We start from the raw sequence: 13951 nt of genomic DNA, 5'->3' as shown, positions 1-13951 counted from the left end.
AATAACACACTACTAATAAAAAGGAAAAGAACAAATAGTAAAAATGAAGACAATGACAATGTTACTCAAAAGAGAATTAAGAACACTTAGAAAAATTCAAATTAAAAGTAGTATTTATTTAGACTATCGGTTTTACAAGGTTGCAAACATTTATTTTAGTAATAATTATAATGAATTTTCTATATTATCTTGGATTCATATACTTTAAGTTAGATATTTAAATAAAAAAATTCGACACCCAATTACCCATGTATAAACTTTTCTTATATAATCTTGCATTGATATACTTTCAAATATTTATTTAAATATAAACATTGGGCATTAACCCATTCGCGTAATGCGCGTATAAAACTAGTATTTATATAAATATTAATATAATTATATAGTTAACATAAAGTTTATCTACTGTATAAAATATAAATATATATTTTATAAATTTTACAACTTAATAGAGAGTTAACTATACACACACTTCATCATATTTCATATGAGTTATATATTATATTTACTCCCTATTTTTACTATGTCACTTTTATTAAATGACGTGACAATGAATGATTAATTATCTTCATATTATTAGTCTCAAGAAAATTGACAATAGCAATATTTTATGAGAAAGAATAAAAGTTGGGAGTATAATTTAAAAGTACAAAAAATATTTTGTATTTCATATTGATCCGACTGCCTCAACCGTTTCATACAAGTGTCACTCAAAAGAAAAATACTACTTGGATTCTCAAATTATATTCTCTGCTTTTACTTTCCCATACACAAATTTGATGTTGACACTTTTCTTAGAACCCATAAGATGAATGATAACTTATCATATCTTACCAGAGAATAAATGTAATGACTAGAAAATAAGAGTACATGTAATAGAACTCCATTAAAAACCCATCCCCTAAAAAATGTAGTACGGTAATTCCAAAGGCCATAACGGTCACTGGGCACGCTGGTTTTAAAAGACTCAACCGAAGTCCGAAACACTTCGCACCAAGTGCCTTGTGCAACCGCCTCTTTCTTCTTCACTCAACCGATCGATATGGTCTATAGATAGATCCGTCTGTTAAGGATTTCAGCCACGTTTACATCTCCTCGTAATCTTCTGCTTTCTCCTCTCCTCTTTCTTCTCCATATATTCACGCTCCAGAATCCAGATAGCAAGCTACAACAAGCAAGCTAGGTTCATTGTTTTTTGTTTTGCGCATTATTCTGTGAATACATTGTGAAGATGATGTCGAGCGTTGAGTACCAGAATCGGGGCGGTTTTAGAGTTTGGGCGCCATTTTCGCTCAACAATGCGTTTATCATTCGGAGCGCCCGCTACCAGAAGCTCCCTGAACAGCCGCTCCAGCTCTCTGTTCTCAAATTGGATGGCTCTTCCTTTTGTAAAAACTCATTTCATTTTTCTCATATTTCTCTCCATCTTTGTTGAGTTTTTTTTTTTCTGCTAATGTAGTCGATTTGTATATTCCGGTTGCTGGTGCAGGTGTTAATGTTGCGAGGAATGCTACAGTGGCGGAACTGAAACTGGCTATTCAGCGAGTTTTCGACGTTTCGTGCGAGGGTGAAGGCAAAGTTTTGTGGTATAAACGAAAGCTAATGATTTCAATTTTGTTGTGAAATAGCATCCGGTGGATAGATGTGGCATTATAAGCTTGTTAATGGTGCAGATGACAATTATGTAGCATCCACAGTTTGTTATTGCAATTATTTGGAAGGTCTCAAAACTGATTTCTTTTTCTTCCTTGTTAGGGATTAAAATTTTAGATAGAAATTAATTGATGTCCTGTTTTGAAAATTGGATTTGTTAGCATAATCAAGGCCTTAGATGCTGTGGTCTGGATGTGTTGCTTCATTATATAACCATTAGTAATTGAACTTTCTGATGGGAATTTCCACTTTCTAAATTCTGAATCTAGAGGTTCAGTTTAGTGCCTTCATCATTAAGGAGGATGAACTTTAATGAAAATGGTGTAAATACCAAAAATGAACATTTCGGTTTCCTATGAAAATGGAGGTGCAGAAGTGGGTGGCTAGTTCTCAATGTTGTAGTGTTGACATGGCAGGTCACTTGTATGGAGTCACTTCTGTTTATGCTATGAATCCCAGAAGCTTACAAATGACAAGGCTTGTATTCGAAACTTTGGAATCAGAGATGGTGATCAGGTTAGAGCAATAATGTTGAGCTTCTTGTGTTGTCTTCTACATTAGCATTAATTGACATTGAGACAAATCTGGTCTTTTGTAGTTTTAGTTTACTTCATCTTTGCATTGCCATTTATAGTTGAACAAGCAAGATTTTTAGTATACGAAACATCACTAGTTGGAGATACATACACATGCGTCACTGACACAGGCAGCAAATATATTGAAAAATCTGTTGTATGTTATTGCTTCTGTGGTTATTCAGGATCAAGAACTAATGACTTTCATCTAGAAGAAAATGGATTGATTTGTAAATTTATGCTCTCCCAATCTATTGCATGTTGTTCACAATTTTGAAGTCTGTTCTAATGAACAAGTGAAGTAACAACTACAGTTTGTATCTGAAAACTTTTTTGCCTCCATATGCTAATTGTGCTGGATTGTTATAAAACACCTAGTAATGTATTACCTTATCATTATGCAGTATGTAGGAAAAGCCAAATAGAGGGGAAACAGATGAGTGATGTTTTCTTTATGATCTCGTACAAATTTTGGAATCATATGAGTCAATGTTATTATCTCCTTGGAGACTGCATCAATTTCTAGGTTTGGCTTGCACATAGTATGGACTAATAAGGAACAGATATAGGTTTAGTAGGGCGATGTATATGGTGGCTCTCCTTGCTTTTAGTTGCATCGTCATTTTTATTTTTCTCCTGTGCCTTTCCTAACTATATTATTTCTGGAACTTATTGAACCTTTTCTCTTCGACCTCCTCCTTCTTCTTCTTGGAACTTGCAGGTTCAATTTGTGCGACAGATGATGATTGAAACAGCCGAATATGAAACAGCTAAACAATCCCAAAGTGAGAGCAATCACCCTGACAAATACTCAGTGTAAGATCAGAGCTTATATATTCCAGATGGCACACGTTGAATACTGCAGCATATGCATGAGATTCTGAATCTGGATTTTAACAAGCATTTGCAAGTAGCATGGCTTAATGAATTCTTCAATTCAGGATCAATATCTGTGAAGCTGATGAAAATGATAGTGCCTGTCCTAGCAATCAACAAACTACTTATTTTGAGATTGAGGAAGAGAAGCGGGAGGAGGAGGCAATATCTAATTCTGAGTTCAATTTGGCTCAGTTTGTGAAAGGATGGTTAGCACATCCAAAATTTTGGTATTCAAAAGGCAAAGGATTGCGAGAAAGCAACCGCCCTTCAATGTTTCCCTTTCACTGCGTTAGATCTTGAGGATTCTGAAACCGGTAGTAGTAATTGGTGGAATTATCATCTTCTAACACAGCATGACAGCTGTGCAGTGCCAATGAATATCATTTGTGCACACATTTAGATTGCAGCATTCTGAGTAGTTCAGTATCGGGTGGAATTAGCATCTTATAAACACAGCTTCACAGCTGTGGAGTGCCAATGAATATCATTTGTGCACACATTTAGATTGCAGCATTCTTAGTAGTTGAATTTAAATAAAATTCATGTAATGGGATGAACATGCGAGTTCAAGATGTATCGATATCCCAGCTGCATCCTCTCTCTACTCTTGAACCTTAATGTCATGCTTATTTAGATGAATATGATTTCTGCCTTGTTGTCATTATTCTTTAGTACATAAAAGAGGAGTAACTATTCTGATATCTTATATTAAGCAATTAGGGGACTTGATAAAAAGAGAAATATTTGATGCAATAATAATACATAACTTTATACACTAACACTAGCAGCTTGTCCTCAAGAATTGAATTGTGGAAATTGAGGCATTTATCTTTCAAATGTGAGTAGTCCTCCAATTATTTTCTTCAATTATGAGACATGGTGGTAGAAGTTGCATTACGTAAGCTAACTGCCTATAATCCTTTCAAGTTTTTTTTTTTTTTTTTTTTATTGGAACCAAGGCTAACCATCTTCTCTTAATACACTGATATCTGTCTGCAGGCCTGGAGTTTGAGAAAAACCCAAAATGCCTACTTCAAATTCCCAGGTTTGTTTTGATCTGAACACTGCTTTTATCATATTCTGAGCCTGAAAATTTGCAATCATGTTCTGCCTTGCTTGTAACCATTTAATAGATGCTAAATAAAGGTTCATTTAGGCGCGTAGCAGCAGGCCAGCAGCAGTGAGAGAATATTGTGGAAGAGAGTATTGATATTATGTGCTAAAAGGGGATAATGGCTTTCAATGAGGTGTGATAACTGGTTTTGGTTGGACTAAAAGTTCAGCTAAGAGCAATCTCCTGTTGGTTTTTTGTGATTTTTTTGCAAGCCAATTAGGAGAGATGAGAGAGAGAAAAATGGGAAAAAAGAATAGAACAACCTGTGTGCCAACTAATTTAAGATTGAGCCCCACAAAAAACTTAAATTTGCAGGAATAAAAACTCTCCAAAAAAAACTTGTTTCATTTGTTAAAAAATCTCTTCCTAATTTTTTTTTCTTTCAAAATGCAGAATTGGAGTTGCTCTAAAGAAAGCCATTTGAACTAGGTAGGCTAGTTTATGAATTGCCAAATTTTGCAGCAGTCTTGGAGGTAGAAAGTTCTTATAGTTTTATTTTACCAAGAAGTATCACATTTTCTCATATAGGTAATTATCCTTCCCTAAATTCCAGTCTAGTAAAACATCAACCACTTAGCCCTTGTTATGGAGCTCAATCACAGGCAAGAAAAACTGAAATTTATACTCTTTTACTATGATACAACATCTGGGATCTTTCTTCTAAGATTCCCTGTAGATCCAATATAAATTCTTCCCTCATATTTGATGATGCATCCTTCTCGACATACATCAGGATTTGATTTGGGTTTAATGAGCATTCTTAATCATACTTGTTTTTGCACAAGTTTTTAAGATCCAAGTAAAAAAGAGGATGGAAGAACAAAAAAAAAAAAAAAAAAAAAAAAAGGCAATAAATGAGAGTGGTTGCGAATTGACAACCGTCCTCAACGCGCCCATGTAGTACCCATTGGGTGCTGCTGGTATGCGCTTAACGTGCATCAACTACAGTTTATTATTTTTTTATGAGTTAAGTGGAGCACACATTAATAGACAAAAATCCACTCTCGTACAAGAACATTTGTCTTCTCTCTCTAACCATCTCTCTTCCACATAGGATTAAACCTCATCAAAAATCACTCCAAAAATTCTAATGGGGATGCTCGGATGGTTTAGTTATGAATATTTTGACTTTTGAAAACAAACAAATTGACCACACTCTTCATATTTGACAAAGTGATTTGATAGCTTGCAAGTCACTTGCCATTTATAAATTTAAAAAAGATGTGAGCAACCCCATTAGGGGTTCATTGATGGTTTTTTTGCAGTAAAAAAAATCAAGGAAACAAATGGGAGGGGGAGATTTTTTGATGATTTTTTCTCCTGCAAAATCAAAATTTTTGTGGGTTTATTGGATGAGAACAAAGAAACAAAGTAGATTGCCCTTCTTTGGGTGTGGGTGACAGATGCGCCTAGTTGGGCGTGTAAAGGACTACTTAAAAAAAACTTTATGTCAGTTACTGTTTTTTCTTTTCTTTTCTTTTTTTCCTTATTTTTTCTCTTTATTTCCCCTCTCTCTCATATATGTATCTGAAAAAAAAAAACAACAAATTCAAACTAATGGACTTGTATTTTATGATAATTTAAAGACTAAAAGTGAGCAAAATCCTAGCTCCCTTTTCTCTCTAAAACCAAACGCCTTTCTCTGCTGCTCAACTTCGGCTTCCACCGCCGGCCTCCGGCCGGAGCTCTAATGGAGCTTTGAGCCGGCGGTTTTGGTCACCTTCTACGTTTGCTTTCGCTCCGACCATCGTCGCAGTTCAGTCCGCCTACGACCACCGCCACAGATCTTCTTCTTCCGTTTTCTTTCCCTTTGAATAAAATAATAGTAGGTAGGTATTGGGTTTGTGTTGGTAGTCTTGAACTCCCAACCCTACTTTGACTTTACCCACTTTTTATTTTCTCTATTATTGTGTTTTCCTCTCGTTACTTTCACGAGCATTTTTCCTCTCGTTACTTTCACGGGCTTTTCATTTTCATTAGCATAAATCGTTTAGTTTGGTTTCGGCAAGAGTTGATCTTATCCTGGGCGAGTAAAAAAGAATGATGACGAAGACCTAGATCTTTGATGAAGCTTTAAGCTCCTTGAAGGAACATAGCTTCCTAGTTATGAAACAGTTTGCGATTCAAGTTTTCTATAGCATAATTAAAAAAGTTGTTTCTATGTCTGACTGTAAGGAATGATTTACCATTTCATTGATCATTGATGTAAACGTTTTATGTTATGAATTAATGGAATAGCTACGTTTTCTTTCAAAGAAAAAAAAAACTAATGGACTTGCTGGTGAGTAAGATTGTAAGTGACGGCTCAACTTTGACACTTTGTCAACCAATTTAAAATAAACTTATAAAAACACGCCCAATATTTTAGACATTAACTAGATATTTCATCAATATTATATGTTGGGAATTTTTCCACCCATCTACCTCCTATATCTTTTATGTTTAACAATGCCAATATAAATCGAACTGGGTAAAGTTACTCCTATTCAACAACAAATTTGGTTATTTATCCATATTCCTCAATTGTTTTTACAATGAAAAATCTCAGTTTCATGAAAGTATGAATCCGTTCATAAATGTAAGATAACTAAATATAATTGTGAATATGTGCATGTAAATAATAAATTTAACATAATATTTTAATTGATAGAATTGAGACGTGGGAACCAAACAATTACATTTATTCATCAATCATCAGTGACACATGCTCGTTCTCAATTCCACCTTAGGATAGTGATAGTGAATTGTTCAAATATTTAAAAGCTTAAAAGTTAACTAGATTCTACATAAAGAAATAAAAGACCTTGATTAAATCTGCATCCATCCATTTGCTTTCGTCTTAAGTGGTATGAGTTCGCTTAATAAGATGGTGGAATAACCAATTTTCCTCAAATCTTTCTACCATAAAATATGCATAAATTTAGTAGTGCATTGTGCCTCATTTATTTATATCGAGAGTTTTAATTGAAATTTGAATAATGTTTGCGAGTATTAATTGAAGTTCAACGCTAATCGCCTCTCGTGAACTCATAAGTCATAACTGTATAGAAAAATAAACATGTGTTACGTGTAAACAAACGCTAAACAATAAGCAAAAACAAGTATTGACTCAAATATTGAAGTGGAAGAAATTCAATCTAAACTCACAAATTTTTCACAATGGAATTAAAACACTAGCACAATATACTTTATGTATTTGTAGAGTTTTAATTTGTTTGTGAATGACTTAATGTGGGCGATATTGTGCTGTTGAAATGCTCGTATTTATAAAGTAGTGGAGAGAAGATAGCAGGAAGCTAAGCCAATATGGATCTAATTATTATTGAACAACACCAAGTGATATTTATGTATTTGTGTTGTTGATATTGCTGAACAAGACCAAGTGGTTCAACGAGAGCCAGCTGACAAGACCCAATGGGTCTTGTTTAGTTCGCTTACACATCGGCTTTAGTTCAGTCTGCGCCCATATTTGAGGCTTAGACACCCTAGTCTAACTTGCAGTTCTTGTTGGTTGAAATGCGAGAAATGCAAATTTGACTTGCGTTACTCGTACATTTCAGCGTATACCTAATTATTTAGTTTAAGAGACACAAGTGAGTTTTGTGTTTGTGGTATTTGCAATAACACTTGTGTTTGTCGTATTCTAGTTAAAAAACTCTTTTAAAAAAATTAACATCCTTTAGGACTTGCGTTTTTTACCAGAAATGTAAGTCTCAAAGGAGATTCTACTTCTTTTGTCTAAATTTCAAAAGTCTCTCATTTTTGTCCAAAACTAATGAGAAATGCTTATTTCAATCAATGACCCTCGAATTAGAGAATTTACCAGAGGATGATAGATAAAAATCACCAAAGTAACCTTATATTTTGTTTTCAAGAATTATAATTAGCAAATAATGGATCTGGACTAAAAACTCCACTTTAAAGAAGTTAACGCGTAAAATACTACGGAGTAAAATATAATACCTTAAACTATTGAGGTAAGTCTATACTATAGCTATAACTTCGGCGTTAAAAGTGCAATTGCAATATTTTTAATGAATTTTAATAAGAATAATAATATGTAGTTTAGATATAAAATATTAAATGTTCAGCGCCCATGGCCTAATGGATAAGGCGCTTGACTTCTAATCAAGCGATTGTGGGTTCGAGTCCCACTGGGCGTGTTTTTGCATTTGCCATTTTTAACAACTTGGGGGCGTAGGCAGTGTTTCTCTGTAAGTCAAGAACTTCAATAATTCCATAGACATAAATTCTAGTGTATAAACATCATTTGTCATAAACTTATTTAAGCTGATAATCTAAAAACTCGAAGGCTGCAGCTCAAAACTAGGAGTGTGACAAACTGACATATCTAGTGGAATAACAATGCTTGGCTTCCTGTCTTTGAACACTTCATTCTTCCGAGTGAGGAACAGTTTTCCTTGGGGTACTATCCTCCTCGTCTTTCTCAGATCTTGTAGGTGGAGAAAGAGCACAGCGAATTACGCTATTCACCTGTTTCCTCAACCTGGCACTGTCAGTGAGCAAATCTGTAAGCACTTTTCTAAGTTCAGTGTTTCTTGTCCTTGAATTGTCACCATTGGAAGTGACAACATCTTGTGCTAGAAGCTCCACCTGTTAAAGCCATAGTGGATCCATTTCAAATCAGTTTCCGTTAATGTATACATTGTGACGGTGTGTATGAATAAAGGACCAGAAAGCTCACCTCTGCAAGGAGAAGGCCTATTTGGTTATCAGATGTAACTGATATATCAATGGGATCAGAAGGGGTTGGAGTGTCCATGATCAGTTTGTTTTCACTGTCAATTTGGAAATTAACACTGCATTCTTCAAGTCTAGTGCGAAGAATCATGCACTGTTGCAGCAGCTTAGCGTTGACAGAATCTGTTTGTTCCCTGCTTTGCCTTTCCTCGTGCAAAATTGCCTGAAAATGGGTACAGAAAACAGAATTAAATAACAGCACCGTTGGTAAAGGAAAAGCAAATACAGTTGAATCCAAGAGTTCAATGTCACGGCGATGCAAAAGATACTTCTGGAAGAAAATAATAAGTGGAGGGTCTAAATTATTCTTATAATGCAGCACATTACTTGAGCCAAATACTGCAAACAAAAAGTTTTTCAAATCTCTCTTCTTTTTTTTTTTAATTCAGACATAAAGATCGAAGTTTGTATAACTTAGTTTGAAGTAAGACATTACTTCCACTTCTGTCTTCTGTTTGGTCAAAATGCTGAGCTCCTGAGTCATTTCTGAATTTGAACTTCTAAGAGATTCAACCTCCTTAACAAGTAGTTCTCGATCAGTTTTTGAGTCCAAGTCTGACGTTTTATGTTTTTGCAAGTTCTCAAGCTGCTGGTGAGCAGCATCCAATTCTTGCCGCAATTTTTCATTCTCCTGAAGGAGGAAACGGTTTGTTGACACTGCTTGAAGCTTTTTATCCTGAACAATTTTCATAAATAAAGTCACAAAGAGATTCAAAGAAGTCAGAGTATGTGAACGTCAGAACGTGTGTATGGGATAGAAGAGAAGTTGGCCGTGCGTGGGGGGAAGTGGTGGTGGTTGGAAAACCAGACCTGTTCAGCCTTTAGGCTTGCCTCTGTCTCCAAACACTTCCTTCTAAGCTCATCCATATCCCCTAGCATTTTGGTAAGCTGTTCCTTCTCAGTTAAAACAGGTTGCTGCATATTTCCTTCACTGCTCTGTTCTGCACTTTCAGCTTCAGTTTCCAGATCTTTAACCTGCAAAAACTGGCCTTAATAGCAGCTCTATTGTATGGCCAAGTTTGAAACTCAGAAGTATAGGTAAACGTAATGGTCAAAACTGGGAAACCAACCTTTGATGATTGTATATTCAAGTCCGGTGGTTCATCTAGTGTTTCTAAAGCTCCAGCAACATTAGGGAGTTCAGGTGAAGAAGTAGTCCAATTATTGTTTGGGATATTTGGAAATTCAACTGGCTGAACAACTACGCCACTGATAGGTGAACCTTCATCGGGAACATTATTATTTGACTCATTAAATGCTGCAATCATCAGATCAAGAGAGTTTTCAGAGGTACATCTACAAAATTTTGGTGAGTACAGGACAATACAAGAGAATCCTATGGGCAGAGAGGAGGCAGGCACCTACATGACCTTACTGCTGCTTCTAGCTCAATAAAGATTGCGACAGAAAGACTTCTAGAGAAGTCAATGTCAGAGAGCACCTCCGTCATCCAATCCTCCAATAAGCGCCTACGCTGTGAAGGAAACAAAAGTGACTCTAACATCCCAAATATAATTTTCAGGTAGCATACACATTTGGAGGATAATGCCAACAAGCCTTACCTTCTCCTATCACAAACAACAGGTAGTCCTTGCAGGTGGTCAGGTAAAGCTACATATAATATGAAACTTTTGCTGTTCCCTATAAAAGACTAAATTGGCAACAGCTAGATTGCAAACTGTAATGCATTAATGGAGACTGGCACTCTACAAGTATTAATTATTTTCAAATAAAATTACCAGTTCCACTGTTGCAAAAGGATTTTTAGTTTCCCAAGTTATTGAATTTTCTTTTTATAAAAATTCTGTATCCTATCCAAGGGAGTTAAACTGAAGCGAAGCATGGCAAGTATATCATGTTCTAGTTATTTGACTACATAAAATAACACCAAAATTTCAAATTTTCCAATTGCATTGACACTGCAAATTATATGAGATCAAGTGATCAACTGTAAATTTAGAAGGTTACTAACTTCTTCCAGTAGGTCACTGCTTTTTATCCTCATTAGCCCCCTCCGAGGTGCTGGTGGCAGCTTCTTGTTGGGGAATTCCTTTCTTAGCTGCAGAAAAGACAAGATTGGAGATCTCTTAATATCAAGTTTAGTCAAACACATCTGCAGTTGAAATAAGTGACTGCTGAGTCTTCAGCTAGTCAAATAACGCTTAGAAATATATTTAAGAGTGAAGCCATATGAATATTAATAATACAATTACTTGACCATGGCATCTTATTTTCCAGATACTCTATTAGTGCATACTGCTATGCACCTTGGAGTTTTAAATCTTTTTCTTTGGGGTAATGGAAATGCCTAATTACCAGATAATTACTTTTGAGAACTCATGAAATCTGAACTTACATCAGAAGATAGAGTTACAAAATCACTAAATCTTCGTTGTATTCCTCTTGTAGTTGTAATTCCTTGTGGTGATTGTATTCCGACAAGAACCTCGTAAAGCTGTTAAAATCAATACAAGCAAATAACTTCCATCAAATGCAAGGAAAAGGAACATCATATATTCATAGTAATACTTCAAGTTCATTATGAAGAAAGATAATATCACAAGGAACTGGACTCTTTCCACTCAGCTGTGAACTTCTTTTATCAAACTCAAGACACGTTTCAAACCACAGGCCCAATTTCTTGGAAGAAAAATGATTTTTTAATTATATTTGTGAGAGAAATAAAGGTATTATGAAGCAGTCTTTTCCCCATGAATTTATGGAGTATTTTTTAAGGTACTTCAATCATAAAGATTTACAAGTATGCCTACCACCACAGATTCTGAAGCACTGGACTCTGACGATAGTTTCCAAGAAGGTATTGTAACACAATAACTCCATCCCGTGTGAAAGTCATGAGGCCACACAGTGTTTTGTCCATCCTGTATTAAAGAAAAGCTACTATCAAAGAAGATATCTGGTTTCACTCATGAAATTCTCTGCCTATATGTTTCTTTCTTTCTTTCTTTCTTTCTTTTGAGGAGTATGCATATGGATAACTATTAACTCACTTATTTGACCACTATTAGCTGTTTGGCTTGGTTAAAAAGTCAAGTGTTTGGTTAATCAGCTATTTGTAATTCCAAAATGCTAAAATTCAAAAAGCTGCTAAAAGCAACATTTTCAATTAGCTTTTTGAGAAAAGATTATACCAAACAACACGGCTAATTTATCGAACAAGTTTCTACAATCAGCTAATATTATCAACTAATTATAACCTGTGACCCAATCCGCTGACAGCTATAGGCTAATAACCATTTACCAAAAAGGGTAGAAAATGAAATGCAATTGTCACAACTCCAAGGAGTATTTATATCAAAGTTCATATTTCAGCCAATTTCTAGTCTTTTTCCAAGGAAAAGGAATTTCTATTGTCAAAACGAATTCCCCAAGCACTTCAATCCCCCAGCAAAATTGCAGTGCAAAGCTAAATTACTCTAATAATCTACACTTTATTGTCATCTAATATCAATCCCTAGTATCTTAAAGCTCAGAAACCATAAAACTACGGGTGATTAGGTCCTGGAAAGGTAGTAAGTAGTAACTCACCCAAACACGAGGTGGAGGACTCCAGTCCATGCCTAGAGGAAGCGGCGAAGTGCCGTCGTGGCGGTGCCTCGGTGGACTCGCATCCCTATTACCGGAAGATAGCCCCGTCAGAGCTCCAAGTCCGGGAAAACCGCCGGCGGTAATCTGCGGATGGTTGTAAAGGTTGAGAGACTCGATTATGGCGGGATCGGTGAGTCCCAAGTCGAAGAGAGTGTAGGGCCCGTACACGTTGGTCATCATCGTTGCAGTCGTCGGCGCCAGAGTCTGAGTGTTCGCTTCGGTTTCGACGGGAAGAAATACTCTTAGCGGCTCACCTAACGGTCGGGTTGGTTGTGCACAGTCAATCACTCAATTGACTTGTGCTCGAAGAAGACGATAACGCATTGCGGATGTTGTTCACTGTGCTTCTACATGTGTACCGTTGTTATTTGTGAATCAAACATTGAAAACTGGGAAGTTAGGTAGTTTCTTACACATCACGTTTTTTTTTCCCCTACTAAAAAATATAAAAATGATTAAAATAAAAAAAATGTGTACAAAAAGAAAGAAAGAAAGAAAATACTCCGTATATAATTAAAAACATCTAGGATCGTTTGGTCCCGAATTTTTGCTGTTATATAAGTAGGTAATAAATATACGATAGCTTATGGGATTAATATTTGTTCTCCTAATTTTACATTTTAATCTTCATCTTGTCATGTAAATATAATTCTTTTATTATTTTTTATCTCACAAATTGACCAACCTTATCTTGACGTAAAAAAATATTTATTAATTAAATATTAAAAAAAAAAACTAATCAAAACATAAAGGGATGAAAATGAAAAAGTGAAATCATGAGGAAATATAGCATTACTTGTAATATAGTTTATAATTTGACAAAATTAAAAAAATGATATTTTTTACCTTTGAATTGTTTTATAATGACTTACTCACTCTAGAGTTATATATTCATTATTAGTGTATATATCTTCAAAACTATTCACATTCAACTCGTTGCAATAATAAATTTTATAATTTATTTAATGCATAAGATGTTATAATTTTTAAAATAATACAAAAAATAACAATATGTCATTATACAATCACACGAATACATGAATATATAAATTTAAAAAAAATCCTATTCATATCTTACTACACGATTATTAATAAAGACATGTAAATAATTCATTTTTTTTTCAAAATAATGCATAAGGTATGAATTCATCGACATTGAAAAAATGTTAATCCTCTATATATGATGCTTACTTTTTTAAAACTACGGAGTACTATTTAACTTTTAAAAATATTGCTAAACTATTAAGTAACTTATCCTTCTTTCAAAAAAAAAAAAAAAACTTATCCATAAAAATTGAGTAGCAAAATATAGTATAGTTTTTTTTTTTTTTTGTTTTTTGTTTTTTGTTTTTGTTTTTTT

At 34.7% G+C, this 13951-nt stretch overlaps 2 protein-coding genes and 1 non-coding gene across 3 annotated transcripts; 2 read left to right on the top strand and 1 right to left on the bottom strand.

The window, feature by feature from the left end:
* Nucleotides 1-1150: 1150 nt before the first annotated feature.
* Nucleotides 1151-3709, top strand: LOC116031412. Its single transcript, XM_031273612.1, has 5 exons — nt 1151-1388; nt 1490-1586; nt 2070-2169; nt 2950-3044; nt 3170-3709. The coding sequence occupies exons 1-5, from the start codon at nt 1232-1234 to the stop codon at nt 3405-3407; spliced, it is 687 nt and encodes a 228-aa protein (XP_031129472.1). The 5' UTR covers nt 1151-1231; the 3' UTR covers nt 3408-3709.
* Nucleotides 3710-8311: 4602 nt separating this feature from the next.
* On the top strand, nt 8312-8384 carry TRNAR-UCU. The gene has a single exon. It is a non-coding gene; the product is annotated as a tRNA-Arg (tRNA).
* A 44-nt stretch (nt 8385-8428) lies between these two features.
* LOC116031387 (PX domain-containing protein EREL1-like) lies at nt 8429-12952 on the bottom strand. The gene is made up of 10 exons (XM_031273584.1): nt 12532-12952; nt 11754-11864; nt 11339-11437; nt 10955-11041; nt 10348-10456; nt 10053-10240; nt 9793-9957; nt 9419-9658; nt 8927-9145; nt 8429-8835 (listed from the first exon to the last, which is right to left on the bottom strand). Exons 1-10 carry the CDS (start codon nt 12769-12771, stop codon nt 8614-8616), a joined length of 1680 nt encoding a protein of 559 aa, XP_031129444.1. The 5' UTR covers nt 12772-12952; the 3' UTR covers nt 8429-8613.
* Between the last annotated feature and the right edge of the window lie 999 nt (nt 12953-13951).

This window comes from Ipomoea triloba, chromosome 10, assembly GCF_003576645.1.
Source record: "Ipomoea triloba cultivar NCNSP0323 chromosome 10, ASM357664v1".
NCBI classification, from domain to species: domain Eukaryota; kingdom Viridiplantae; phylum Streptophyta; class Magnoliopsida; order Solanales; family Convolvulaceae; genus Ipomoea; species Ipomoea triloba.
This window is presented reverse-complemented; position numbering and strand designations above follow the sequence as displayed.

Coding starts and splice junctions, on each gene's coding strand:
- LOC116031412 (XM_031273612.1), top strand. CDS start 1,232: ATGATGTCGAGCGTTGAGTACCAGAATCGGGGCGGTTTTAGAGTTTGG. Junction 1,389..1,489: donor ATTGGATGGCTCTTCCTTTT/GTAAAAACTCAT, acceptor TTGCTGGTGCAG/GTGTTAATGTTGCGAGGAAT. Junction 1,587..2,069: donor GGTGAAGGCAAAGTTTTGTG/GTATAAACGAAA, acceptor TTGACATGGCAG/GTCACTTGTATGGAGTCACT.
- LOC116031387 (XM_031273584.1), bottom strand. CDS start 12,771: ATGATGACCAACGTGTACGGGCCCTACACTCTCTTCGACTTGGGACTC. Junction 10,241..10,347: donor AGAAGCAGCAGTAAGGTCAT/GTAGGTGCCTGC, acceptor TGATGATTGCAG/CATTTAATGAGTCAAATAAT. Junction 9,958..10,052: donor TGAATATACAATCATCAAAG/GTTGGTTTCCCA, acceptor CAGTTTTTGCAG/GTTAAAGATCTGGAAACTGA.